The sequence below is a fragment of the Aedes albopictus genome, chromosome 2 (assembly GCF_035046485.1).
Source record: "Aedes albopictus strain Foshan chromosome 2, AalbF5, whole genome shotgun sequence".
Lineage (NCBI taxonomy): Eukaryota > Metazoa > Arthropoda > Insecta > Diptera > Culicidae > Aedes > Aedes albopictus.
Window position 1 is genome coordinate 498,022,987 of NC_085137.1, and position 26,223 is coordinate 498,049,209.

Genomic DNA, 26,223 nt, shown 5'->3' on the forward strand with positions numbered 1-26,223 from the left:
ACCGAGAATGTGCTTTCTGTTGGGGAAATGGGTGAAATCACAGTGATTTTTCAATTGCCTGTTTTCCATGACAAAAACGCTTTTTTTAATGCTTTTAAAGTCCATGTTATCAGGTCATATTACGGAAAGCTGTTTAACATCTTTTTCGGGACAATATTCGCCTGAAAAGTACTTCGTTTTAATGAATTTTGAAATGGTTCAAATTAAGATTACAATTTGACTAGTTCAAAGTTTGATTTCTTACCCTAGTGTCACACAAAAAAAAAATGAAAAAATAAAAGACCGGGCCTTTACAGTTTAAGAGTTTTATGGAGAACTTGGGACGTTCAATTGGTACGTGTATTAGACCATGCATATATTAAGGTGTTATCGGCGTTTTCATTTGTTTCGTTATTTTCATACAGATTTTGATTATTTTTTATGTTTTTTTTTATGAATGCAATTCTGCAATTGTAGATTGAAAATATTTTTGGATCATTTTTATAAACAACATTAAGAAAATACCGATTTTTTTTATGAACCATTCAAAAATCCTAATATTCTCGGGCAGCCTAGTGAAACTTCTGGGAAATTCCTAAAAGGAAATCCAGGAGAAATCCTCAGAGTATAAAAAAACACCGAAATGGAACTCCTGGAAAAATCTTCATAAGAAACCCCAGAAAGAATACCCAAATACAACTGGGGGAATACGGAATCAGAAGAAATCTAGAGGATTTCTTGGAGATCTGCTGGAAAATTTTCTGCATGGAACACCTGGCGAACTCCTCTGGAAATCCTCGGAGGGATCTTCTGATTCTGAAGGAATTTCCAGGAGGAACTCCTAGAGGAATTTCCAGAGAGGGATCCACAGAAGGAACTCCTAAAGAAATCCCCAGAGGAAACTTCTGAAGGAATCAACAAAGGGAGCTACTGGAAGACCCCTAAAAGAATGCTTGCAGCAATCCTGCAAAAAAATTCTTGAAGGAATCTCCAAAGGGTTGATTGATTGATTGATTTGTCTTTATTAAAGAGAATTTCAGCCCTTGGCTGGTTCGTCTCTCCTCCCCAAAGGGGTTTTTCCTGAGATAAACCTCCGAAGGGAACTCTAGGAGGAATCCTTAGAAAGAATTCCAGAAGGAATCCCCAGTGGGATCTCCTGGAGGAATCCCTCGATGGAATCTCTGAAAAAACCCTGGAGGGAACTTGTGGAGCAATTCTCAGAAGAAACTGTTCAAGTAACCCTTAAAAAAATCCTATGGGAATTCCCAGGGGGAGCTGCTGCAGGAATCCCAAGAGGAAACTCCTGTCCCCAGAAAGAATTCTAGAGAGAATTCATGAAGAAATCCCCAAAGGAAACTCCCGGAAAAAATCCCTAGATAAACTTACATTGCAACCCATGGAAAAAAACTCCTGAAAGAATACTCCTGGAGATATTTATTATAGAAATCTCCAAAGGGAGAATTTGGAGAAATCCCCTGCAGAAAATTGCATTGAAATCGCCGAAGAAAACTCCTGGGGAAACTCATAAAGCAATCTCCTGGAGGATCCCCAGCGGGAAGTCCTAGAATGGACTCCTGTGGGAATCCTCATGGGGAACTCCTGGAGGATTTTCCGAAGGGATCTTGCGAAGAAATCTCTGGCGCACGGATTCCCAAACTTCGTTTCACGATCCCCCAACTGCTTGCAGGCACGCTGCGACTGTTCTACGAAAAGCGGGATGACAACATACTGGTAGGTCACGAGAGCCATGGTTGGGAAGCGATGCTTTAGGTCTAGAAAGAATTCCTGGAGGAACTCCTTGAGAACATTTTTATTGAAACTCCCAGGAAAAAAATCTCCAGGATGAACTTCTAGAAAAATCCCCAAAGCCAATGGAAAAATTGCCTGAATGAACTTTCATCCTTCTAAAAGCATATCCTGAGAAAACTCTTGGAGGAATCGCCGGAAAGAACTTCTGGAGAAATCTTCAGAAGTAAACTCATGGGGAAATGAAGGAATTGAATCCCATTGAATCCAGAAAATCTAAAGGAATCTCTTGAAGGGACTTTTGGAGGACTCCCCAGAAACAATTCCTGGGGATTCCCCTGAAGGTATTTCGAGGTTTCAAAGGCAACGTCTATTTTAAAGATTTTAAAATAGATGCGTCTACCCAAAGTTTTTAAGCATAAGGCGCTTCCTAGTTTTAAAATTTAAAGCAAAGACGTATGTTTTTTTTCGACTCTAAATGTGTGTACAGCTGAAGTGCAAAATAAGTGATTTTTGAGTACACTGATGTTTTAACTTACTGAAAAAGTATTAGAATATATCCTATTTTTTACATAAAATAAGGAATACATCAAAATTCAAAGCAATAAAATACAGTTTTCAAGTCTTAAGGACAAGGTATTTGGAGTACATTGCTAAAAATTTCTAGAGCACCGTTTTTTCGAACCGTTGAACGGATTTGGATTAAAATGCATCACGCTGTCGACAACCACTGAACCGTTCAACGGTTCTAAAAAACGGTGCTCTAGAAATTTTGAGCTGTGTACTTCAAATACCTTGTCCTTAAATTGTTCGTAGGTTTGTACTGAGCATTATTAATGAACAATAAAAATGTTTCATTGCACTCTTATTTTGTATTATCCGATATACTACGAAAATTCCTTATTTTTTACACAAAATAGTCATCGAAACTTAACATTAAATGATAACATGTAATTTTTAGCCTTTAATTATTTGCATCAGATTGGGGGACTTACTTGAAGAATTGATGTTTTCATTACACTCAAATTTTAATTCACTCAAAACCCAACGAAAATACCACCTTTTTCACACAAAGTGATTTATAAATGAAATTGGGCTCAAGGCATAGTTTTTTTTGTTTTGTTTTTCGTGAAAGAATATTGGGTATATTTGATGAACAATAGTGACGTTTTCATGACACTCTTAATTAATGTTATTCAAAAAGTTATAAAAATACCATAATTTTCATAAAAAATAGTCAATAAATCAAATTTTAAAACCATTACTTGTAGTTGTTTGACCATACATTTTCCGTACTGGACAAAAGTTTCATAGAACTCTGATGTTTACATTACACAAATATTTTGTTTTATCCAAAAGTGTACGACAATACCACATTTTTACACAAACCGCCAATTAGCAAAAATGACACGTAGTTTTTTAACATTGAATTATTCGTAGTAGTTTAGTGGATTTATACTTCAATAATAGTGATGTTTTTTTACACTCATGTTTTATTTCACTCAAAATACAAGAAAAATACCACATTTTTCACACAAAGTAGTCAACAAATAAAAACTGAAGGCAAATGCATGGTGGTTTTTTTGCCTTGGAATTATTGCTTATCAAGAGAAATCATCCAACCTGTCGGAGTAAAGAACACAAAGAAGACCTGTTCCGCAAACGTCAAACCTCAGCACACTTTAAAAAGCATGCACACAATCTTGCAACTAAAATAAATTGGCAAACATTTAAATTATGTTTAATGGCGTTTACCTGCCTTTAAAAGTTCTGAAACTACACCTAATGTAGTTTAAAAACAATTCACATATTGCAGCAGTAATTGCGATTACATAAACCGAAAACTAAAAAAAAAACATTGTTTTTGAATTTTATAGCAACCACCCGAATGAATGCTTTTTGGCGTGCATTAAGCATTTTGATATTTGCGGTAGGACTGCGGCGGTCGAAACCACCACAACCCCGTTGGATTTTTTTCTATTTTACCGCAATATTCGTGAAAGAGTACTGAACATATTTGATAAACAATAGCTACGTTTTCATGACACTCTTAATTTATTTTACTAAAAAAAGATTAAAAAACCATAACTTTCATACAAAATAGTCACTAAAACAAAATTTAAAAGTATAACCTCATAATGTCATCGCTTTGAATTTTATTTTATTGATCGAAGTGTTTTTGCACGCGTTTTCAAAAAAAGCTAGGAAGTGCCTTTTGCTCAATAACTTTGGGTAGACGCATCTATTTTAAAATCTTTAAAACAGACGTTGTTCTTGAAACCTGTCCGGTTCCTTCGTAAAAAAAAAGTTTTGAAATCGATAGAAAAACGGTCGAGAAATGGCTTGTCAAATTTGGACTTCCGACTTTTTAGACCCTTGGTAGTTCGCGGGAGTTTTCACCCCGTCTGTAGTTTAAGTGTTAAATGTGTGCCGCTGTCCGATCAGTATTAATAATTTAATTCGAAGAATATATTTCTGAACCGGTATCCATATTTACGTGTTTTATTTTTCCTTTTATCAAATGACATTTACATGAAGCTGTAAAAGAATTACAAAAAAGGTGCGTCTAGCTGTTTTCAAAAAGATCCATGAAACTTTGGAAACGATCCATAAAGTTAACCCGTTAACGCCCAAGGTGTCTCACAATTTAAATCATCAAATAAATTTGTTATCAACGGTCGAGTAGTTCCAAAAAAATTCTTCATTGTAGGTCCTCAATACCCAATAATTTTCTATTTCAGCACAAATTCTACGCTATCGTTATATTCAGATCCGTATAGCTACAATACTGCTCTAAACAAGTGAGAGAGATGATAATAGCTCAAAAATAATAGAAAAAGGACTTTTAAATTGGGGCAGAAATATAACCCGATAAACGCCTAAAAGTATGCAATGCATGGTTCTTCTAATTTCATGTAATTTTTACTGCAGTGTTCAACATTTTTCATTTTTTAACATATCAAAAAAAGAGAGCTCACTATGTGTAGCATAACAAAACGTTAAAATACTGTAGAAGTTAGATTTTACACAAATATTCATTTCTAATAAAGTTATTGAACCTTTCCTTCAGCACCCCACAAACTCTCTTTACGTACTCACCATACGTAAACTTTTCAGAAATTTTGCATGTTTTAAAAAGAAAATCGTGTTAAGTACAGTTCATTTTAATTTGCATCCTTTGACAGATACGTATTTCGACCTCAACTAAAGGTCGACATCGGTGTCTCGTTCTTACAGGTATTCCACTAACACGCCCAGGTTCATGATCATTCCATTTTTTGATATAAAATTTCAACCAGATATACTCTACACGGCTTCTCTATTTATGTTTGTACCACCAGAGCCGTAGCGTGGGGTTGGCCAGGTTGGCCCCCGCCAAGAGCGCCAGCCTCTAAGGGGCGCCGAAAAGGTAAAAGGCTAGAAGGAATATTATGATGCTATTGTTTTCTTGTATGTTACCAAGACTTCAAAATATCTAAGATTGATCGAGTGTTTTACATTACGTTATTCTCAAAAATTCGTTCGCTAGATTGTTTATCATGATGTTACCGGGAATTTAGCTTGTTTTTTTTTTTACTTTGGAAGTTATATTGGTTGTTTTTTAACGAGCAAGCAAAATCAATAAGTTTTCAAAATTCTAGTGAAAGTTTTTCTCTGAAAATTACTGGAAACTTATTTATTGACATATTTTAGAGTGTTTTTAACAAGTATTTTAAATGAAAAATATTCAGACGACGCTGTTCATTCCCTTCAAACAAATAAAATATTTCGGGAATTTCTTCATAAATTTCACCAGGTATTTCTTCGGATTTTTTGCTGGGCTTCTTTAAGCAAATCTTTCAAAAACTATTTTCTCAAGAAATTTCTTTAAAAACATTTCAAAGAATTTCTCCAGAAATTCTCTCAAAATCTTATATTAAAAATTATTTAAAAAAAAGCAAATAAAGAATTTTTCTGGAGATTCTTACTAAAAATTCTCGAAGAATCCCTTTAGAAATGCCTTCAGGGAGGTTTTCAGGAAGTTATCTAGGGATTTATTCAGGAATCAGTCAAAGGATTCCTCTCGACATTTACACATGGATATTTAATAATTTCCTTCAATGGATTCCTGCAAAAAATGTGTATAAGGATTAATAAATAACCCTTCAATAGATTTCTTTAGTAATTCCTCCATGGATTCCTATGAAAAATTCTGTAGAGATTCCATTAGAAATCACTTCAGGGATTCCTTCAGAAGTCCCTCTGAGAATGAATTATTACAGAAATTCTTCTAGGAATTTTTGAAATAAAATCTTATTTGAAACTGTATCATGCTTACGAGGGATTGATCCATAAATTTCTGCTAGAATTTCACTAGAAAACTTTTCATGAATGTCTTCATAAATTCCTCCATAAAATTATAAATTTGGAATAATTCAGAAATTTCTACAGGTTTTCCGTTAGAAAATCTGCGATTGACTTCATCCTAAATTTCTCCAAAGCTTTCTTCTGAATGCCATTCATAGATTTCTCCAGAAATTCCTCCATAAATTCCTTAAGAAACTTTTTCAGAGATTCCTTAAAATATTCTGCCAAGTTTTTTTAACTCTTCTAATGGTCCTCTACAAACTATTACGGGCATTAGCATATCAGGCATTTCTTTACGAATTGCTCCATGAATTCCTGCAAAAAAATACTCCTTAAATTTCATTTAGAATGCTTACTTAAATTTCTTGAAAATTTTAATCATTTATTCATGCGGATAAATGCAGGAATTCCTCCGCAATCTCTTTCATAATTTCATTCAATGAATCCAGCAAAAATTCTTCCAGAGATTTCAACAAAAACTCATCCTTCAGGAATTTCTCCTGGTATTACTTCATATCCATTTTTGTCTAATGATTTCTGAAAATTTTCTAAGAAATATTTTGATTGAACTTCAGAAGAAACTTGTGGTGAAGTTATTAGGAAATTCTGGTAAAACCAGTTGAAGCTATAGCCAAAAAATAGTAAAAGTGTTTGAGGATTTCTGAATGCTCCTGAAATTCAATTCAGTATTTTTAAAAATAAAATAAAAAAAACTAAGATTTCCTTTAGAAATGTATGCATCATACATTTTAAGAATTTGAAATGTCATTTTTAACTATTGTGCTGGTCTAAGTATGATTCTTGAAATGCAAAATCTGTTCGTACACTTTGAAAACTTCGAAAACGTACACATAACTTTGAATAAACAAATTTAGCAAAATAATAATGTCTAATTGTCGTGGGGCGCCAATCTGGATGCTTGCCAAGGGCGCCGTGGGACCACGCTACGGCTCTGTGTACCACTCCATGATTTTTTATTCGTGAACAATGTGTGGGTTTGATGGTGTTATTCTGGGCACTATCAAAGTTACATCGAAAAGATAATGTGTCTTTCGGCTACATGAAAAATGATAAACTACCCAAAAATTCAATTTTATTCGATCTACCAATTGAAATATAGAATTACGTACAAAAGTCTGAAAAACATAACGCTGGAGGGGAACAACATTCCCAGTAGAAATCCCCGAAGGAATCCCGGAAGGATTTACTGAAGGAATTCTGAGAGGCATATCTGATAGAGTTCTGAGGGAATCTCAGCTGAAAACTTGGTAGGAATCCCTGAAATAATCACAGATCAAATCCCGGGAGGAATTGCTGTATAAATCCCGGCTCGTAGGAAGAATTCCATTAGGATTCTCTGAATATGTTTCGACAAAACACTTTGAAAGTATACTAAAATGAATCTGTGAAGTAATTCAAGAAGAAATCCGTGAAAGAATGCTGGTTAAAATGTCTGCAAGAATCCCATCAGGATTTTCTGAAGCAATTCTGGCCGAAATGCCTGAAGTTATTCCTGAACAATCCCGTAAAGAATACCTGATGGAATCCTTAGAGAGATCATGACAAGAATGCCGGCCAGAAGCTGAGCAGGCATTCCAGCCAAGAACCATAGAAGATGTCTCTATGATCTAGGATTGCCTGAAAAAAAATCTTGGGAGAAACATATATTTTTTCATATTTTTTTCGAGAGGAATCCTTTAAGGAACAACAGGAAAAAGAAATAATCCTGGAAGGAATCTTTGGAGGAATTCCAGCACAAATCCCTGAAGGAATGCAGAAATGAATAAATAAAAGAATCCTTTCAGGATTTTCCTAAGCAACCCCTGCCAAAATCCCTGAAGAGAACTCCGAAGCAATCCGTACAGCAATCTCGGAAGCAATATCTGAAGGAATCTCGGAAATAAACCTGAAAAGATTCTCGAAAGGAATGCCTGAAGAAATGCTGGAAAGAATTTTTGAAGGTATCTCAAAAAAGAACCACAGCTCATCTAATCTCAATTCAACTCTTCACCCAACTCTCTAGCCTCTACCTTACTGTCATCTTTGCCCTCTGTTCCAACCCTCTATCCTACGCTCTATCATAACCTTCAACTCTACCATATGCCGAACCCTCTAAACTATCATCTACCATAACCACTGCCCTATCCTTTACCGTACCCTCTAGTACATATTGTGCATAATCGTACCGTCTACCCTACTCTCCACCCTAACATTTTTCCTACCCTCAACCCTACTCTCTACCGTCTACCCTATCCTCTACCCTAACCTTCTACTCCACTCTCTCTACTTTATCCTTCACCCAAACCCTCTACTCGACCGTCTGCTCCACCGTTTATCCTACCCGCTACCCTACCATCTACCATGATCCTCCACCCTTTTTCTGATTAAGCCCTATCGGTAGATACTAGAGTAGGTCATCGTTTATATGGAAAAATGAAAAATTCAATGGTATCCCATCAGATCAAAGCTTTTTTGATCCCATTTCAGGACCCAAATAAGTGTGCAAAATTTGAGCACGATCGGTTATGTCTACGTTTTGCGCATCGCGATTGAAGTTTGTATGGGGTTTTACATGGGAAAACACACTTTTTTGCATTTCTCTCATAACAAGCTCGAATTTTTCTAAAACCATGTAACCGATAAAGCCAAAACATAGCCTAGGGTATCCTGAAAAACTTTGTCGAAGACCGCGAAGTGATCAGATGCTTGTGAAAAAAGTTATAGCGTTGGCATTGCTTGGCGAAACAGCATGATTTTGTTGCTATTGTTATTCCTTTACATGTTAAAACATAAACACATGCATGCGGTTCGTTGGTTATAACTATTTTCACAAGCATCGGATCGCTTTGCGGTCTTCAACAAAGTTTTTCAGAATATCCTAGGCTATCATTTTACAGTATCGGTTAAAAAGTTTCAGACAAACTTTTTCAACTTATGACAAAAATGCAAAAAAGTATGTTTTCCCATACAAAATCCCATACAAATTTCAATTGCAATGCGCAAAGTGTAGACACAACCGATCGTGCTCAAATTTTGCACAGATACTCAGGACCCGAAACGGAACCAAAAAAGCTTTGATCTGAGAAAACGGTTCCGATGACCCACACTAGTAGATACCCATATTGTATGGTATTATATCTCAAACTACCATTCCGCGGCCGCCATCTTGAATATGGTCTGCCATCTTGGGTTTCAAAATGGCGTCGAATATTCATTTTTGAGTTCTACTTATGAATCCCGATCGATAGATACCCATATTGCATGGTATCATAGCTCAAACTCTCAGTCTGTGGCCGCCATCTTGGATATGATCCGCCATCTTGGATTTCAAAATAGACTCAAATATCGATTTTTGACTTCTACACATGAAGGCCGATCGATAGACACCCATATTGCATGGTAGAATAGCTCAAACTACCATTCCGTAGCCGCCATATTGGATATGGTCCGCCATCTTGGATTTCAAAATGACATTGAATATCGATTTTTGACTTCTGCTCATCATGCCCGATCGATAAATACCCATATTGCATGATATTATAGATAAAACTACTCTTCCATGGCCGCCATCTTAGATATGGTCCGCCATCTTGAATTTCAAAATGGCATCGGATAACAATTTTTGAGTTCTACTCGTGAAGCCCGATCGATAGATACTCATATTGTATAGTATCCGAAGGAGCATTGCCGTTAAAAAGCATTATTCTGGAGTTTTCACCGCCATCTTGGAACCTAGCCGCCATCTTGAATTTCAATACCCCTGCTGCCACCTCCACATCCTAACCTAAGGAATGTGTATACCAAATTTGATTGAAATTTCTTGACGCATTTCAGAGTTATGCCCATGTTCCGGCATACATATATACATACGTACATACATATGAATAAATATACAAATAGACAAACATATTAACATATAAACATACAAGCATATAAACATACAATCATACATACATCGACTTTAGTGTGTATTTATTAACAACTCTGCCGAAGAAATGAACTGTAAATTGTTAACCATTGTCAAGATTCCAGGAAAATACATTTTTTTTCGCCTTGGAAATGATGCTCACAGATCGTGACAATACGCATTCTTTGCAGCATTGTTTACGCCAATTCTGGAGATATTCACATCAAAAAGACTGTCCTATTTATAGGACGCTGGGCGTTCGGGGCATCTGTCCTATAAATAGGACGCTGATCCATAAACCAACATTAGGAATTTTACAAAAAGGATGTCCATGGTTTTATGGGATCCATGATCCATGTCATTTTCTCAATTTTATGGATCAAGTCGAAAAAATTATGGATCGTTTCCAAAATTTTATAAATTATTTCTTATATTTTATGGATCGTTTTCCAGTTTTCTATAGATCATTTTATATATTTTATTAATCGTTTTCATATTTTTTATGGATCATTTTATATTTTTTTAGAGATCATTTCCTATTCTATATGGATCATTCAATGGATCGTTTCAGCCATTTCATGGCGCGGTTCATGAAATTCTGGATTATTTACAAATTTTACAAAAAAAGGGAGCATTTGACAATGTTATATAGATCCAAATGACTGCTTTATGGTTTTCTGATTTGTTTCATTGGAATATTGAAAAGTTATCATTAGATCATTTGGCAATTTTTCATGGATCATTCATGGCTTTTTATATGCAAAAAAATGTTTTCCCAATCTTTGGAGCAACAATGTAGGCTGAGGCTGACTTAGCAGTCCTTCGTTGGTGAATAACAGGTGGGTTTTTATGAGGAACGACCAACGAAGGAATTACTTTAAACATTGCTTGAAATTGCTTGAATTGCTCAGCCATTCTGAAATCAAATGATATGCAATGCTGCAATGATGCTGATAAAGATCAAGTCGTTAGATCTAAAATGTCTGTGTTTTATCGGAAAATTTCTTAAAAATTATAATCGCTGTTCAAATGGTCCAGCTTACAATAATGCCTTCCCATGATAATGACCACACAAACTCAAACGCAATTCAGAGTGGTTAGGAATGTTACAAACAAAATAATAGGAGAAAATGGCCATGATGACCTACTTTTTGATTTAACATTACGAAAAATATGTTATGAAATAAACTGACAGATTTCACTGAATTTAAGAAAAAAAAATCGTATAAAAAATAAGGATTAGGCTTGATATATTCAACCATTTACCTCTCATCCAACCGCATGCTACTGCGACTGATGTCGCTCCAGGCGGACATCGAGCGTGGCCTCTGGAAAAACTTGGACCCCCGCCGGGATCCGTTGGGACCTCCGCCATAGCTGCTGCCACAGTTTCCGCCTCCGCCACCAGCGCTCGGTGTCGTCCCGTCGTACGTTTCTGTGAGAAAATTAACATTACGCAACAATGCCTTGGAACCGCCGCCGCCGCCCGTCGTCGTCATCGACTTGGACGACGAACAACCGGACGCGCTTCCTCAGACATACCCAGTGCACTGTAGCTGATGCGAAACTTGCTCATTTTGCCCTTCCACTTGCCCACCACCCGCACCACCGCTTCCTTCTCCTCGATTCCGCCGCCGCCGGCGGTGGTAGTCGCAACACTTTCCACGCTTTCTTCCATGGCTGCTCGACTTTTAATTGGCGCAAACTATCACTGCTGACTGCTCTTTAGAACCGATTTTGGAGCCGAAAATCTCCAACTAATCACTTATCACACGCGGCACTGCACCAATTAGGACCCCAGGTCGACGACGACGAAGACGATGAATCTGAACCCAACGAACCAGCACTAATGATTGTCGTTTGATTTGGGGATGCTTGACGCTGTTGATGGTGCATGGCTCCCACTTGCAATGTGAATGCCCGAGTGGAAAAATGCAGCAAAACAAAATCAAGTTTTGTTAAAAATATATAAATGTTTTATCGATCATCACTGATTGGGGTTTGAATTGTAAGAATAGTTCATGACTGACATATTAATGCAAACAGAAATAACAAAAACTCCCGACAGCCACAGAGATAAAAATAATGAGGTTGTCACGTCATGTGAACTTCATTTTAGTCATTTAAATTTAGTGTTATGAAAGTTTACATGATACATCATGTAAATTTGTGTAAAATGTCATGTAAATATTCAAAGTCATGCTGAATTACATGACATACACTCCCGATCAAAAGTTTGGGTCACCCCTTCGAAAACATGTCATATTTTTAGGCCCATATCTTTGCCAATTTGCATCCCATTTCAAAACCCTAGGTCTTATTCAAAAGATAATAAGTCAAAAAAACTTTGAACATGATTTAAAAGAAAAAAAAATGTATGTAAACTTAACCTAAAGTTGCCAAATTTTCTAAAAAAAATGAATATAAACTTAAGGCAGTGTCGCTGTAAAATGGGTCGACCAAATTTAAAGATGAGAGCGGTAATATAACCCATTTTCTATTAGCTTTCAACTGCTTTTTACAGAACTTAGCTAAAAAATCTAGAAAAAAAGTTATTAAGTAAATTAACTCTTCATGTCATCGGCCAAAAGTTTGGGGTCACTATCGTAAAACAAGGAAAAGTGATTTGTTGATATCTTTGTCATCTTTCATTCAATTTTAATTCTTCTTGGCTTATTTGAAACAAAATGAATGATACTTACTGTATAAACATTGAACCACACATATTTGTTGAAATTTACATACTAAAACTTAACGTAAAGTTGCCTCATTTTTTGAAGTGTAGTGAAATATGTTAACTTTACATAACATTTTTATGTACAAAAACCGTTAAATACGATAAGTTAAAGACATCAAACGTAGAATAAGTTAATTATTTTTTAAATGAGCCAAAAAGAATTAAAATTGAACTCTAGGTGACGAAGATATCATCAAATCACTTTTCCATGTTTTACGATAGTGACCCCAAACTTTTGGTCGATGACATGAAGAAGAGTTAATTCACTTAATAACTTTTTTTTCTAGATTTTTTAGATAAGCTCTGTAAAAAGCATTTGAAAGCTTATAGAAAATGGGTTATATTACCGCTCTCATCTTAAAATTTGGTCGACCCAATTTCCAGCGACACTGCCGTAAGTTTATATTCATTTTTTAGAAAATTTGGCAACTTTGGGTTAAGTTTACATACAAAATTTTATAAAAAAGTTTCTTTTAAATTATGTTCAAAGTTTCTTAGACTTATTATCTTTTGAATGAAACCTGGAGTTTTGAAATCGAATGCAAATTGGCGGAGATATGGGCCAAAAATGACATGTTTTTGAGGGGGTGACCCCAACCTTTTGATCGGGAGTGAATAATGGAAGTTTACATGATATTTTATTTCTTTTACATGATATGTCATGTAAACTTCTGTGAAATCCCACGCTTCAATAATGTGCATTATATGGCACAGAAATTTACACTATCTTTTCGATCTGTGCACTACCAACAGGGGCCAAAATGTTAAATTCGAATAGTAAATTTGAATTGTAATAAGAAAAAAAAAATAGTTAGTACCCAAAGTTTAAGTGCCTCAGGACCAAACCCCTAAAATGTTAAATATTTGTAAAAACCAAAAGTTAAAGAAAATAAACAATTAACGCGACAGCCAATAGGTAAAAAATCAATGGTTATTTTACAGCATTTTTTGAACTGCACAGCAAAAAAATATGAAAGTTAAACAGCACGTAAATTGAAGATCTACTGAAATTTGCGGCAAAAAAATGTAAATCATCAACAGTTAACGTCAGCCGAGCAGCCCGCTGCCGGTCAGACGGCTTGTTTACAGATTTTAAAGCATATTCGCTTTAAATTTACATGCATCTGTTATAAATTATGCCAGCCACTCTCCGTCATCAGCTAAACGAACGGATGCTCGCAGCTGGGGCGGTTTCCCCGTTGCTTCTCTCAGTACTCTCTGCAGCAGCTGGAGCATGTCGGGATGTGTGCATTATGGTAGAAGCAGTTTAACTTTGGCTGTCTGCTATTCAACAAGCTGAGATAGCCGAGAGAACTCGGGCGTGCTACTTACACCCCAAGGATCTGAGTTCAATTCTCGCTCGGAACTCAATTTTACTTTATATCTTCTAACAAATATCTGCAATGTAATTTTAAGATCGCACAAAAATTTCCATCATATACGGCGGGGTCCTTTTGTTACATTCGATCCGTCATAATTTTACAGGTTTTTTTTTCAAACTGTGTGGCAATTTGGCAAGGCTGGCAATTTGCATTTTATTCAGAAGACCAAGAATTTTATCAAAGCCAATCCTCTTTGGTCAAATTCTGTGATATTGGTCAGTTGGCGCATCAAAATTGACCTCAAAACGGATCCCATGATGATCAGTAAAGTGATTGTAACATTCTTGTTGGGTACGTTGCAACAGCATCAATTTGTTGATCAGAATTATACTTATCCATGTTTTTATTTTTGCAGTTCAACGTACCATCAACTTCAGACGGGCTTGCCTTCCGATGGGAAAGGAGATGCCCTAATGCAGGGGATCAATTCAGTTCCTAATAGGTTTATTGTGCAATGCAGGGGGAACTGAGTGGTGGGAAACAGAGTAAATATTTTCTCGACTAGAACAAGAACCTAACTGTTAATAATTAAAAGTGATACCAGAACTCTTCTTGTGAATTATATATATCTCTAAAAAACTCAATTCTTCCCGTGCTTTGAAAATATCCTCGGATTTTTCCTGTAAGTTTCTTATGGAAATCCTTCCGGTGTTTTTTTTTTCAAAAAATCTTCATAGATTTCTCGAAGAACTCCTTCAGGAAATCAGGGAGCTCAAGGCCTAGGGAACTCTGCCAGTAATTCCTTCGGGAATTCCCTCAAGTAATCCAAAAAATACTCAAGAAATTGCTTCGGGAATTTCTCCAGAAACTCCTCTGGGAACACCTCCATCTAGGGGGTGGTTTCCTCCTAAAATTCCACAAGGAATTCCCCTCAGTGAAATCCCCCAGATATTCCCTAAGGAGTTCCTCCGGAAATTTCTCCGGAAATTCCTCCAGAAACTCCTTTGTTAATTCCTTAAGAAATTTCTACAAGAATTCCTCAAAACATTTTCCTTCAGCCATTCTTTCAGGAATTCCTTTATAAACTCCTCAGAAATACCTCAGGTAATTCTTTCAAAAATTTATTCGGCAATTCTTCAAGAAATCGCTCTAGAATTCCTCCGGGATTACCTCCAGAATGTGCTTTGGGAATTCTTCTAGAAATTTCTTTGGGCATTCATCGAAGAGGTATTTCTTTAAGAATTTAACCCGAAGTTCCTCCGGGAATTCCTGCAGAAATTCATCCAGGACTTTTCCTAAGTGATGCCTCCGGAAACTCATCAAGAGATTGCTCCAGGAAATCCTCCAGAACTTCTTCTGGGAACTTCTCCAGAAATTCGTCTGAAAATTCATCCAAAAAAATATTCGAAGATTTTTTTCTGGAAATTACTTCAAGAATTACTCCAAAAATTTGTCTGGGAGCCCCACCAGATATGATCCCACTTCTGGGAATTTCTCCTGAAATTACTCATTGAATTCCTTTAGAACTTTCTCCTGGAATTCCTTTGTTAAGGGATTATATATGTTGAGATGCGTAAAAAAAGGAAATGTTTGTACTTTCATAAAAGTATGTAACCATATTTTTTTTAATTCTTTTTTTACGTCCTATTGTACTATTATTGAATGTGTATAATCAGCTTGAGAACATTAAAAAATAGTACAGTCCAACGCGTGCAACGGCTCAAATGAAAGCACAAATCCAAAAGAAAACCGTTACTAGAGGACCTTGTGGTGTCCTTGAACGATCAGAATATTAAAAAATGTTTTCAGTTTTTAAACGGGGACGACTTTTTTATTCAAAAAAGAAATCACTTTTTTGATGCAAAAGTGTATGAAAAAAATTCTAACACTGATAAGTTTTTTTAATGACAAATGTTTATCGTTCAAGGACACGACACATGAATAGCGAGCATTAAAAAAAATTGAAATCGGTTGAGAACTGTTTTCCAAATTTTAGTCACCGCATCGACGTTTTTGTAAAAACACGATTTCAAAATAATCGCGTTTAAATTTTCAAGTATGCACTACGCGCCCGTAAGGGAGTGAGACGCAGATCGCTATATCTTTTCTTGTACTGCTTGGATCTCTATGAAAATTTTACACAGCATCCTTAAGAACCCAGAATTAAAGATAAATGAATGAAAAAATCGATTTTATGCTCGACCTCAACATATATAACCCCTTAAATCCTTGAGATTTTTTTTCAATAATTCCTCAAAACATTGGGAAATTTCCCCAGGCTGAATCCCTAAGGAATTGTCTGAAAAAATCTTAAAGGGATTCCCTGAATACCTTGGCAAATTCCTGAAGGAATCTCCGAGAAAATTTCCTGAGGGAATTCTCGGATGAACACCTGAGAAAATTCATTAAAGAATCCCTCAGGGAATTCTTGAAGTTATTTCAGAGAGAGCTCCTTGTGGAATCCCTGAGGGAATTTCTAAAGGAATATCTGAGAGAATTCCTGAAGGAAATCCTAAGGGAAATCATTTAAATACCCCTGAGAGAATTTCAGGAGAGAATTCTTGAAGCAACTACTGAGAAAATTTCTGAAGGAATCATTGAGAGAATTTCTGAAAGAATCCCTAAGGAAATTTCTAAAGGAATCGCTAAGGAAGCTTATGAAAGAAACTCTAAAGGAATACTTCAAGGAGTTCCTGAGAGAATTCCTGAAGGAATCCCTAATAGAATTCCTTCAGGAATCCCTAACAGAATTGCTGAAGGATTCTCAGAAGGAATTCCTGAAGCAATCACTGAGGGAATTCCTGAAGGGATCCTTGAAGGAATCGCTGAGGAAATCCCTGAGAATATTCCTTCTACTTTATGATTCACTGAGGAACTTTCTTGAGTAGTTCCCGAGGAAATTTTCTGAGGATTGCCTCTGTACATTTCTTGTCAAATTTATGTGAAAATTTCTCAAGGTTTCGTGAAGAAAACTCAAAGAGGATTCTCTGAGTAAATTCCATGAGGAATCGCAGAGAGATTGCTTGAGTTATTCGTGAGGGAATTCCTTGGGTATTGTCTGGGTATGTTTCTCAGAGGAACCCCTGAGGTGATTTCTTGAGTAATCTCCGAGAAAATTTCTGGTGGATTCTTTGAGAATATTGATAAAAGATTCTCTGAGCTAAAATCTTGATAAGGAAAATTCTTGAGGAATTTGTGGTGGAATTATTTGAGTAATCTCTGTATGGGAATTCCTCGAAAATGTTCAGAGGAAATTGCCCCATGAAGAAATTTCTTGAGGATAATCTGAGTACATTTCGGAATCCATCGAGGAAATTCCTTGAATAATCCCTGAAAAAATGTCTTGAGTTATTCCTGTGGGAATTCCTTCTGTAATACCAGTAATCCCTGGGAATTTTTCATGTAGAATGCCTGATGTTATTCCTTGGGAAATCCCAAAGGAAATTTATAATTTCTTATATATTTTTTGAGGAATCCCTGATTTATTTCCCAGAGGAAATTTGCTGATACTAAAACCTTGAGGAAATTTCTCGAGGAATCCCTTAGGGAACTCCTTGTGGATTTTCTGTGGAATTTTCTTGAGGAATCATTGAGAGAATTCCTCTGTGGATTTCTTGGGGAATTAACTGAATGAATTTTCGGAAGAATTTTTGGACGTTTTCCGTAAAAACTTTCTATACGATTTCCCAGAGTGACATTTGGAGGAACTCCCGGAGGAATTTCCGGTTGAGTTTCTGGACGAATTTCCGGAGGAACTTCTGAAGAAATTTCGAGAGGAATCAATTCTAGGAGGAATATTTGGATGAATTTCCAAAGTAATTTTTGGTGAATTCCAGGACAATTTTCTGAAATAATTTCTAGAGTAGTAACCAGATGATTTCCAGTAGGGTTTTTTAGAGAAACTTACAGAGAATTTTTTGATGAACTCCTGGAGGATTTTTAAAGAAATTCCCAGAGCACTTTTTGGAGGACCTCGCGATCTTGTTTCTTGAGGAATTCTCGGAAGAATCCACCAGAATTTTTAAGAGGTTTTTCCAGAGGAATTTCTGGAGAAATCTCCGGAGTAATTTCTCGAGGTATTCCCGATGTAATTTCTGGAATGACTCCCAGAAAAAATTCTTGAAGAATGCCTGCGAGATTTTCTGGAAAAATCCCAGACAAATTTCTAAGGGGATTCCCAGAGGGCTTCTGGAAGAATTCCTAGAATTACTTGTGTAAAAATTCCCGGAGTAATTTCTTGATGCATTTTCGAAAAAAAAAATCTGGATAAATTCCTAGAGAGCTTTCTGGAGGTATTCCCGGAGGAATTTCTGGAGGGATTTCTTGATGAATTTCCTGAGGAATTTCTGGAAAAATTCCCTGAAGGAATTTCTGAAGGATTTTTAGAGGAATTCTCGAAGAAATTTATGAAGAAATTCCGGACAGAGGATTTTCTAGATTATTTTTTGTCTGTATTAACGAGATTTTTAGCCCTAGGCTAGCTCATCTCGGGACCCACGCTTTACTTCCCTGCGAAGGAAGAACTCAAATTTTGTGAGTTTGTCGGGAGTGGGAATCGATCCCAGGTCATCTGCGTGATAATCACGTGCTTTAACCATCACACCAGGTCCGCTCCAGGAGTTTCTAGAGAACCTCCCAAGTAATTTCTTAAAAAACGGAATACTACCCGGAGTAATTCCCAGTGGGATTCTTCAGAGATTTCCTGAGAAATTTTTGATTAAATTCCCGGAGAAATTGCTGGAGACGTTCCTTAAGGGGTTCCTGGATGAATTCACACAGGAATTTCTGAAAAAATTCCTAGAGGAGTTTCTGGAGAAACTCCGAAGTAATTTCTTAAAAAAAAGGAGTTATTTCTGGAGTAATTCCCAGTGGGATTTCTTCCTAGTTTTCCTGAGAAATTTTTGATTCAATTCCCAGAGAAATTTCTGGAAGTATTCCCAGAAGAACTTAACTAATTAATATGTTGACAACAGCTTTTGAGATAAACTTGTTAATACTTTTCAAATTTTCAGAAAAAATATGAAAATATGTATTTTTTGTATTTTTAATAAGAACAATCAATTTTTTCTCAACCAATAGGGTATTGGTTCCCTTCTTAAGCATGTGGCTCCCATTTTCATCCTACGAAAAACAAAGGATTGAAGCGCTGTTTGTTTTGTTTCTTATTTTTGTATTTTTTGTTAGAAGTGAGCACCCATGAAAACAAAAAGAACGGAATCAATCGGTACCGTAATGTTTTCGAATAGGATGAATATGGGAGCGTGAGATTATTGATGGAACACATACCCTACAAGGGATAGACAAAATGATCGGGACAGGCAAAATTTTCACTTTTCAAAAAATGTCCAACTAGCTGTAACTTTTCTAAAAGTGCATCAAATATTCTCAAATTTCCACTGTAAGTTGATCAACTAGTTGTGTATCAGTGGACAAAAATTGGAAAAGATCGGGCTTTTCTGCACGAAGTTATAAGCAAATTAGAAAAAGGTAGAATGATCCGATAGCCAACTTTGAGCTGTTATATCTCCGGATTCAATGAACCGAATGCAATGAAATTTTGTCCATTTATGACTTATATAATGAGTTCTGAAAACCGTTTGACTGAACTTGAAATTATAAACAAGAGAAAAAGTTATAGTGATTTCATTAATTTTCGGATCTTTTTTAGTAGATCCCATTATTTTTACATTTCATAACTTTTTCAATGAATTGCCACGGATGTTGTTACTTTCTTTCAAAACATATCTGTATTCTAGACAATCAGAGGGAATTTAAATGAACTATAATTAACAACATGAATTTTGAAACGATGTTGAAATTTAAGAAAATAGAGTGTTTTATTAGAAAAAGAATCTAATCGTTATAATTTTCTTCTGTGTTAAGAATTATAAGTTAAGCCAGAAGTTTTGCAAACCTGATTATATAAATCATAAATGGTCAAAATTTCATTGCATTCGGTTCATTGAATCCGGAGATATAACAGCTCAAAGTTGGCTATCGAATAATTATACGTTTTTTTAAATCTTCATTACTTCGTGCAAAGTAGTCCGATCTTTTCCAAATTTTGTCCACTGATACACAAATAGTTGATCAACTTACAGTGAATATTTGAGACTATTCGATGCACTTTTCGAAAAGCTACAGCTGTTTGATTTTTTTTTTTAGAAGAGAAATTTTTGCCTGTTCCGATATGTTCCTGTATTTGAAATGAAAAAGTAACAATAAAAATTCCAGCTCAATTAGTTGCGGAGATTAACTTGTATACAATAGGCAAATTTGTTAAAAAAAAAGAAAAGAAAAATAGGCGGTGTCAGTTTCCGCTCTCCTGTATTTTTTTCTTTCGTGTTTTCGAACTCAAAATATGATACTACACTAAAAATATCAGCTTACCGATTTCAGAACATCTGTAAACTAGTGTAATCTATCCGTTTGCACATCTATACGTAGTGTGAATTAGAAAACGTAATTGACTACATACTCAGATTGGTATTCCGAAGCTTTGCATTTTGAGAAAGTCATGAATTTAACGTTTTGGTACACAAACTAGCATTTTACCAAATGTCGGTGATGATCGATTTAGCATTTGTCCTTTGTCGTGATTTCATCGTGAAGATCGATCCTGATATTATATTTTCCATTGCTTATTCAACCCAGTTGTAACATTTAAAAATAACGAAAAAAAATCTTGTAAAAACAAGCGTCCATGAATTTTGTTACTGTTCCATGCTCGGTTTGTTATTCTATACCCGGGGCTGGTTGGTTGGTGGTACCGCTCAGTACCGCCCCCTCCAATTGACGGCGTGAGTGACGGCGACTGAGGACGCTCGAAAACGACGGTGGCGGCAACGACGACGGTGTTGCCGATGATGTTGCACGGCCACCACCGCCGCAGCATGCATAGCGAATTTATTTCATAACATCGTCGCAACGCTGGTTAAGTTTGGCCGCGTGAAGCGTCGTGGTCGTCGATTGCCTTAACCAGGGTCCTCCTTCTCGTACTCCTCCTGTTCCAATCGGGGGTACCTGTACGTATTCGCAAGTGCGTGGCGTACCAAAGCCGAGAAGAAAAGAAAGAAGAAGTGGGAGGAAATGGATATATTCAAATCAATCGAATTCAATCAATAACATATTTTTACGGTTCGGTGCTGCCGATGATGCGAAGCGAGCAAACATCAGTAGCTGCGGAGCGAATCAGACATACATATTCTGGCGGGCGAATCGTTTAGTAGAGAGACGATTGAGCTTGATCGGTTTATAAGTTGGTTGAACGTTGGGCACGAGGGGAACTATTAATGTTCTCTGAAGAAAGATGTTTTTGTCTGACCGTTTGGAATCGATGCAGCAATGAAGTGGATAATGAAAAAGTTATTTTGATAATCACTTCTCAATTGTTCAACTAGGAGTTGTTATATTGGGTGTACTCCCAATATGAAATATTCGTATCAGCAGGTTAAGGGAAAACAACAAAATATGATTCTAAAAATTACTCCGATTAAGGTGCAGAATGTGTGCGTAAATTCAGCGTGAAATTATGCACATAAAGGTAATGCTGGATTTAGTGTAGTTTTATATTACTTGTCATGTAAAATTCAATTCTCGTTGTAAATTTTTGCTACTTATCACGTAATTCATCATGGACTGTTACCACCAGTACATTTCTCGGAAATTTACACTGTATTGTAATATTACATATTACGTAAATCTGTCCAAAGTCATGAATTCATGCTGAATAATCAAGGATATTTTGCATGAATTCATGACTAAGCGGAGAAGCAGGCTTTCTCCCAGTCGGGACGCTACGATAAGTTAAAACAACCAAACCATATTTGATATTGAGAATAGATTACACAGCGTAGCAAAAAATGACTTTTGGTCTGTCTCAAGAGCAAACTTATGTGTCTCTGACAGATTTTGGGCCGCTGAATCCGAATCCGGGCTCATATTTGCTCCAACACGTCACAATTTTTAGCTATACCTTAATTTATAAGGCAAAATATGCGATTTTGGGCTTTTTTGACTGCAAGCCATTAAGCATGGAAATATTTTTTTAAGCTACCAAAAGGTTTAGTGGTCAATAAACATCCAAATTAACGACTCATGCAAAATATTTCGTTTTACCAAATCAAATTTGATAGTCTTAAGCGTCACCCTTCAAAAGTTGCATGCAAGTTTTCATACTAACATAAAATGCTTAAATCTGTCAAATTTGATTAGGTAAAATGAAATATTTTGCATTAACATCTAAATAATTGACCAATTTACCTTTTGATTGCTTAAGAAAAATATTTCCATGCTTAATGGCTTGCAATCAAAAATGCCCAAAATCTCATATTTTGCCCTATAAATTGAGGTATTGCTCAAAATTGTGACGTGTTGGAGCAAATCTGTGCCCGGATTCGGATTCAGCGGCCCAAAATCCTTTGGAGACACATAAGTTTGCTCTTGAGACAAAAAAATGTTGCGCTGTGTTATGAGCTATACTGGTAAAATATGAATGTTGAAAATCTTAGACAACAGAAACACAGCAAATTGCGATTTGCAATGCGAAAAGAAATCCACGTACTTCGGTGGGAATGGAACCCACGACTCCCATTTCACTGGATGGACGCTTCTTTTCTCCAAGCTACAGAGCCACTTAACCATCTCTGTCCGCTGATTACTGAAGGTGAAGAACTGAGCTCGATTCTACTAATGCACATGGTTTGCTTCTTTACACAATCTAAATCTCCTTCGAATGGAATTAGCGATAAAAAATATATCAAATCAGTAATGAAAAAAAAATGCCTGCATCGATACAACAACTTTGTATTAGTGGAATATCTAAATAGGTATACAAAGTCGTAGAAATTAATGATTGTCCATAATGGTCACCATATGGATCACTTATTTCTTACGTAATATTTTACGGCTTATACCTTCTCATAGATTTCCAATAATACATCGATTCATTTCATGCTCTTTGATGATTAGCCAATGGCCCACTTACAAAACCCACCCCCAACCACGATTCCACAATCGATTAAAGTCACATTAAGGTAACGGGGCGGCAACCCTACGGAAACATGCTGTGTGCTCACGCTCAACCCATTTCCTGGGGTGTCATTTTCCTGGAAAACGATTTCAACTTGAATGGTTTGATACGATTACTAGTCACTTCGTGAAGCAATTGCGAACACACACACATACATATGTAGGTGTGTAGAAACTTTCACAATTTCTCGTTTCAGTTGAGTGGCAATAGCAAGTTGTCACAGTGCAGTGGTGGCGTTAGTTCAACGCTATCGTCTTGGATGCAAAACAATTTCGAAAACTTCTAACGAAATGAGAAAACTTATTCCGAGCATGTCGCAATTCCATTTCGTTTCAGCAACGGAACAACATAACTAATCTGTCTGTTTACAATCGATTAGAACACGTAATGAGTTCCCACGACTAGACGAGTGTTTGGTGTGAATTGAAACAAACTGGATGGATAAATTTATTTTTGCGTCAAGTTATTTCATACAGTATTATTTTTCAAACATTTTTCTTCAATTTTGAATATGTTTAATACCAAAACAGATTTGACGTAAAATTCCAATAAAAACTTATTTATATGATTTTTATATCCAGCCGTCCTTCAGTTACAACGATTTCGAACAAATTAAAAAATATGAAACATTTGGACTTTCGAAAAAGTTATTCGAAAAAACTTACTTAAATTGAGTAACCCCAATCTGGCGAACAAGAACAGAAGTGTTCCCAAAGTGCCAACCCAAGCAACACACATGTTATATAAAAGTTACAGCAGCGCAAGTTTTGGTTGTATAGAAGTTTATTTTACGTAATTTTAACACAATGTTAAAATTACGTCAAATAAACTTCTATACAACCAAAACTTGCGCTGTCGTAACTCTATTATAACATGTGTGTTACTTGGGAAGTGTTGCGACTCGAACGGTTAAACGTACCACCCGCCCACCATCTCAACCAGGGTGCTGGTTGGTCTAATGTTACAAGTGCGGTGCCCGAACCCAATGCAAACGACATTCCACCGTGTGATCAACACGATCTTCACAAGTTGATTCATATCGAGCCCTGATGAAGATCCCAACCATAGGATCGAAACGTAGGCAATGATTTAGAATAATCAACGCTTTTTCTGTGACTGAAAGCCGAAAAACTACCAAGTTTCCATAGATCCAGTCAGTCCCCGTAAAAAATTAGTCAAGAATGATTGGGAACTTGGGTCTTGGGAATTTTCAAAATGAAACACATATATTGGCTACCAACATAGTTTTAATACAGCATTGCCCGATGCAGAATACTGTGGCTACGGCTTCTGATTTATATGCAGAAGATCCTGGGTTTAATTCCTGGCCCTTTTCTTTTCTGCTACTTTGTATCTTTCGCTCTATTTTCTCTCCTTATCCTGTCTACATATACAACTCAAGCATATCCATAAGTTCCTTGCGAGCGGACTTGGTGTGATGGTTAAAGCACGTGACTATCACGCCGAGGACCTGAGGAAGTAAAGCGTTCGTCCCGAAATGAACTAGCCCAGGGCTAAAAAACCCGTTAATACTGATAGAAAAAAATAATAAGTTCCTAGCCATTGTTACGACAGAAACTGCTTCCGTTCTTTCCAACTTTTACAGCACAGTGCTTATCTATCATATAACGCCTACAAGTTATGCAATCAAGTGAAGTATGCCGCTTCTCCTTCAGAGAAATCACACACAATCTATCACCTCAGTATATGTATTCCTTCTTGTACCGATTTTTCGAACCCTCTTGGCAGAATACCCTCTTCGAATTATCAGTTTGTATCTTTTAATGACGCCTTCAAAGGATAAGTAAAATGAGGCGGAATTATAAGGTACAAACTGATTACACGCATTTTTCATATATGAATTCCTCTACGAATGTTAATATAGTTTGAAACGAGTTGTAAATCCAATGAAAACTTTTCTGGGATTTCCACACAAAATTTATTCACGTCTCAGGGTAAATTATAAGGGATATATCTAGAAATATGACCAAGTTCTGTCAAAAGTTCCGATAGAAGCAATATGGCACAATAGCCCAAGTTAACCTAATCCGAAAGAAGATGAGAACTTCAGAGACGAATGCCTTAGAGGTAAAGTCTCTCTAAAAAAAAAGAAGACGAGTACTTTATTTAAAAAATTTCAAATATCTTTGAATGTTTTCAACTGCTATCACACAATCAAATGTCTATAAATTATGTATTTTATTTCGCATATAATGATACTTAGTTGATCGAATTTGATTAATAGTATTTAAGAAATCATTCTATTAGTTTTTTCATTGTTTTTTGTTTTGGAAATTTAAATTTTTCCCGAGATCCCGTGAAATCCCGGGATTTGGAAAATAAAACTCCCAAATCCCGGGCTTTTTTTTCAGTCCGGGAAACAAGACCCTCTAGTTGCAACTAATTTTGAAAACAATCTTCTAGCAATCGCAAAAAAAAACAAACATTATAATTAAATATCTTTAAAACACCTTTGATAAGCAGTGGTGAATTTATCTAAAAAAAAATATAAAAATGAATCGTCGATAGCTTTTTATAAAACTCCAGTGAAATAATGAACCTTTGAAAAGTATTTTCCGAAAAAGAAATACATTTGAAGTGGTATGAAATTATTATTAATATATATAAAAATGAATTTCTGTCTGTCTGACCCTTATCGATTCGGAAACTACTGAACCGATCGGTGTGAAATTTTGTATGTGGTTATTTTTTGGGCCGGGGAAGGTTCCTAGCTTGACGTGAGACCTGTCCGGTCCCTGGAACGGGGGGCTCCCATACAGATGACTTTGTGGGGGACGTGCCTATAGAGCTGCATGTTAAAAAACACAGTAGGCAGCCAGTACGACGTTTGCAGGGACAGCTAGTAAAATATAAAAAAAAACGAAAAAATTCTTAATAAAACTTATTAATTCTGTTCACAATCACTTTGAGCTTTTAAATTTAAAATTAACCCATATTCGCCCAGCGTCCTATTTATAGGACAGATGCCGCGAACGCCCAGCGTCCTATAAATAGGACAGTCCTTTTGATGTGAATATCTCCAGAATTATGCGAAATTTTAGAATACTTTCTTCAGAGAAGATGTTCTCCACACCCATACCTTGCTTATAGTGGACAATATAGTATGTGACTGGTTCACTAGGTGGCGTAAACG

General features: G+C 36.2%; 1 protein-coding gene across 1 annotated transcript; it reads right to left on the reverse strand.

The window, feature by feature from the left end:
* Nucleotides 1–11,241: 11,241 nt before the first annotated feature.
* On the reverse strand, nucleotides 11,242–11,686 carry LOC134287490 (uncharacterized). Its single transcript, XM_062849371.1, has 2 exons — nucleotides 11,522–11,686; nucleotides 11,242–11,414 (listed from the first exon to the last, which is right to left on the reverse strand). The coding sequence occupies exons 1-2, from the start codon at nucleotides 11,655–11,657 to the stop codon at nucleotides 11,242–11,244; spliced, it is 309 nt and encodes a 102-aa protein (XP_062705355.1). The 5' UTR covers nucleotides 11,658–11,686.
* Nucleotides 11,687–26,223: the final 14,537 nt, after the last annotated feature.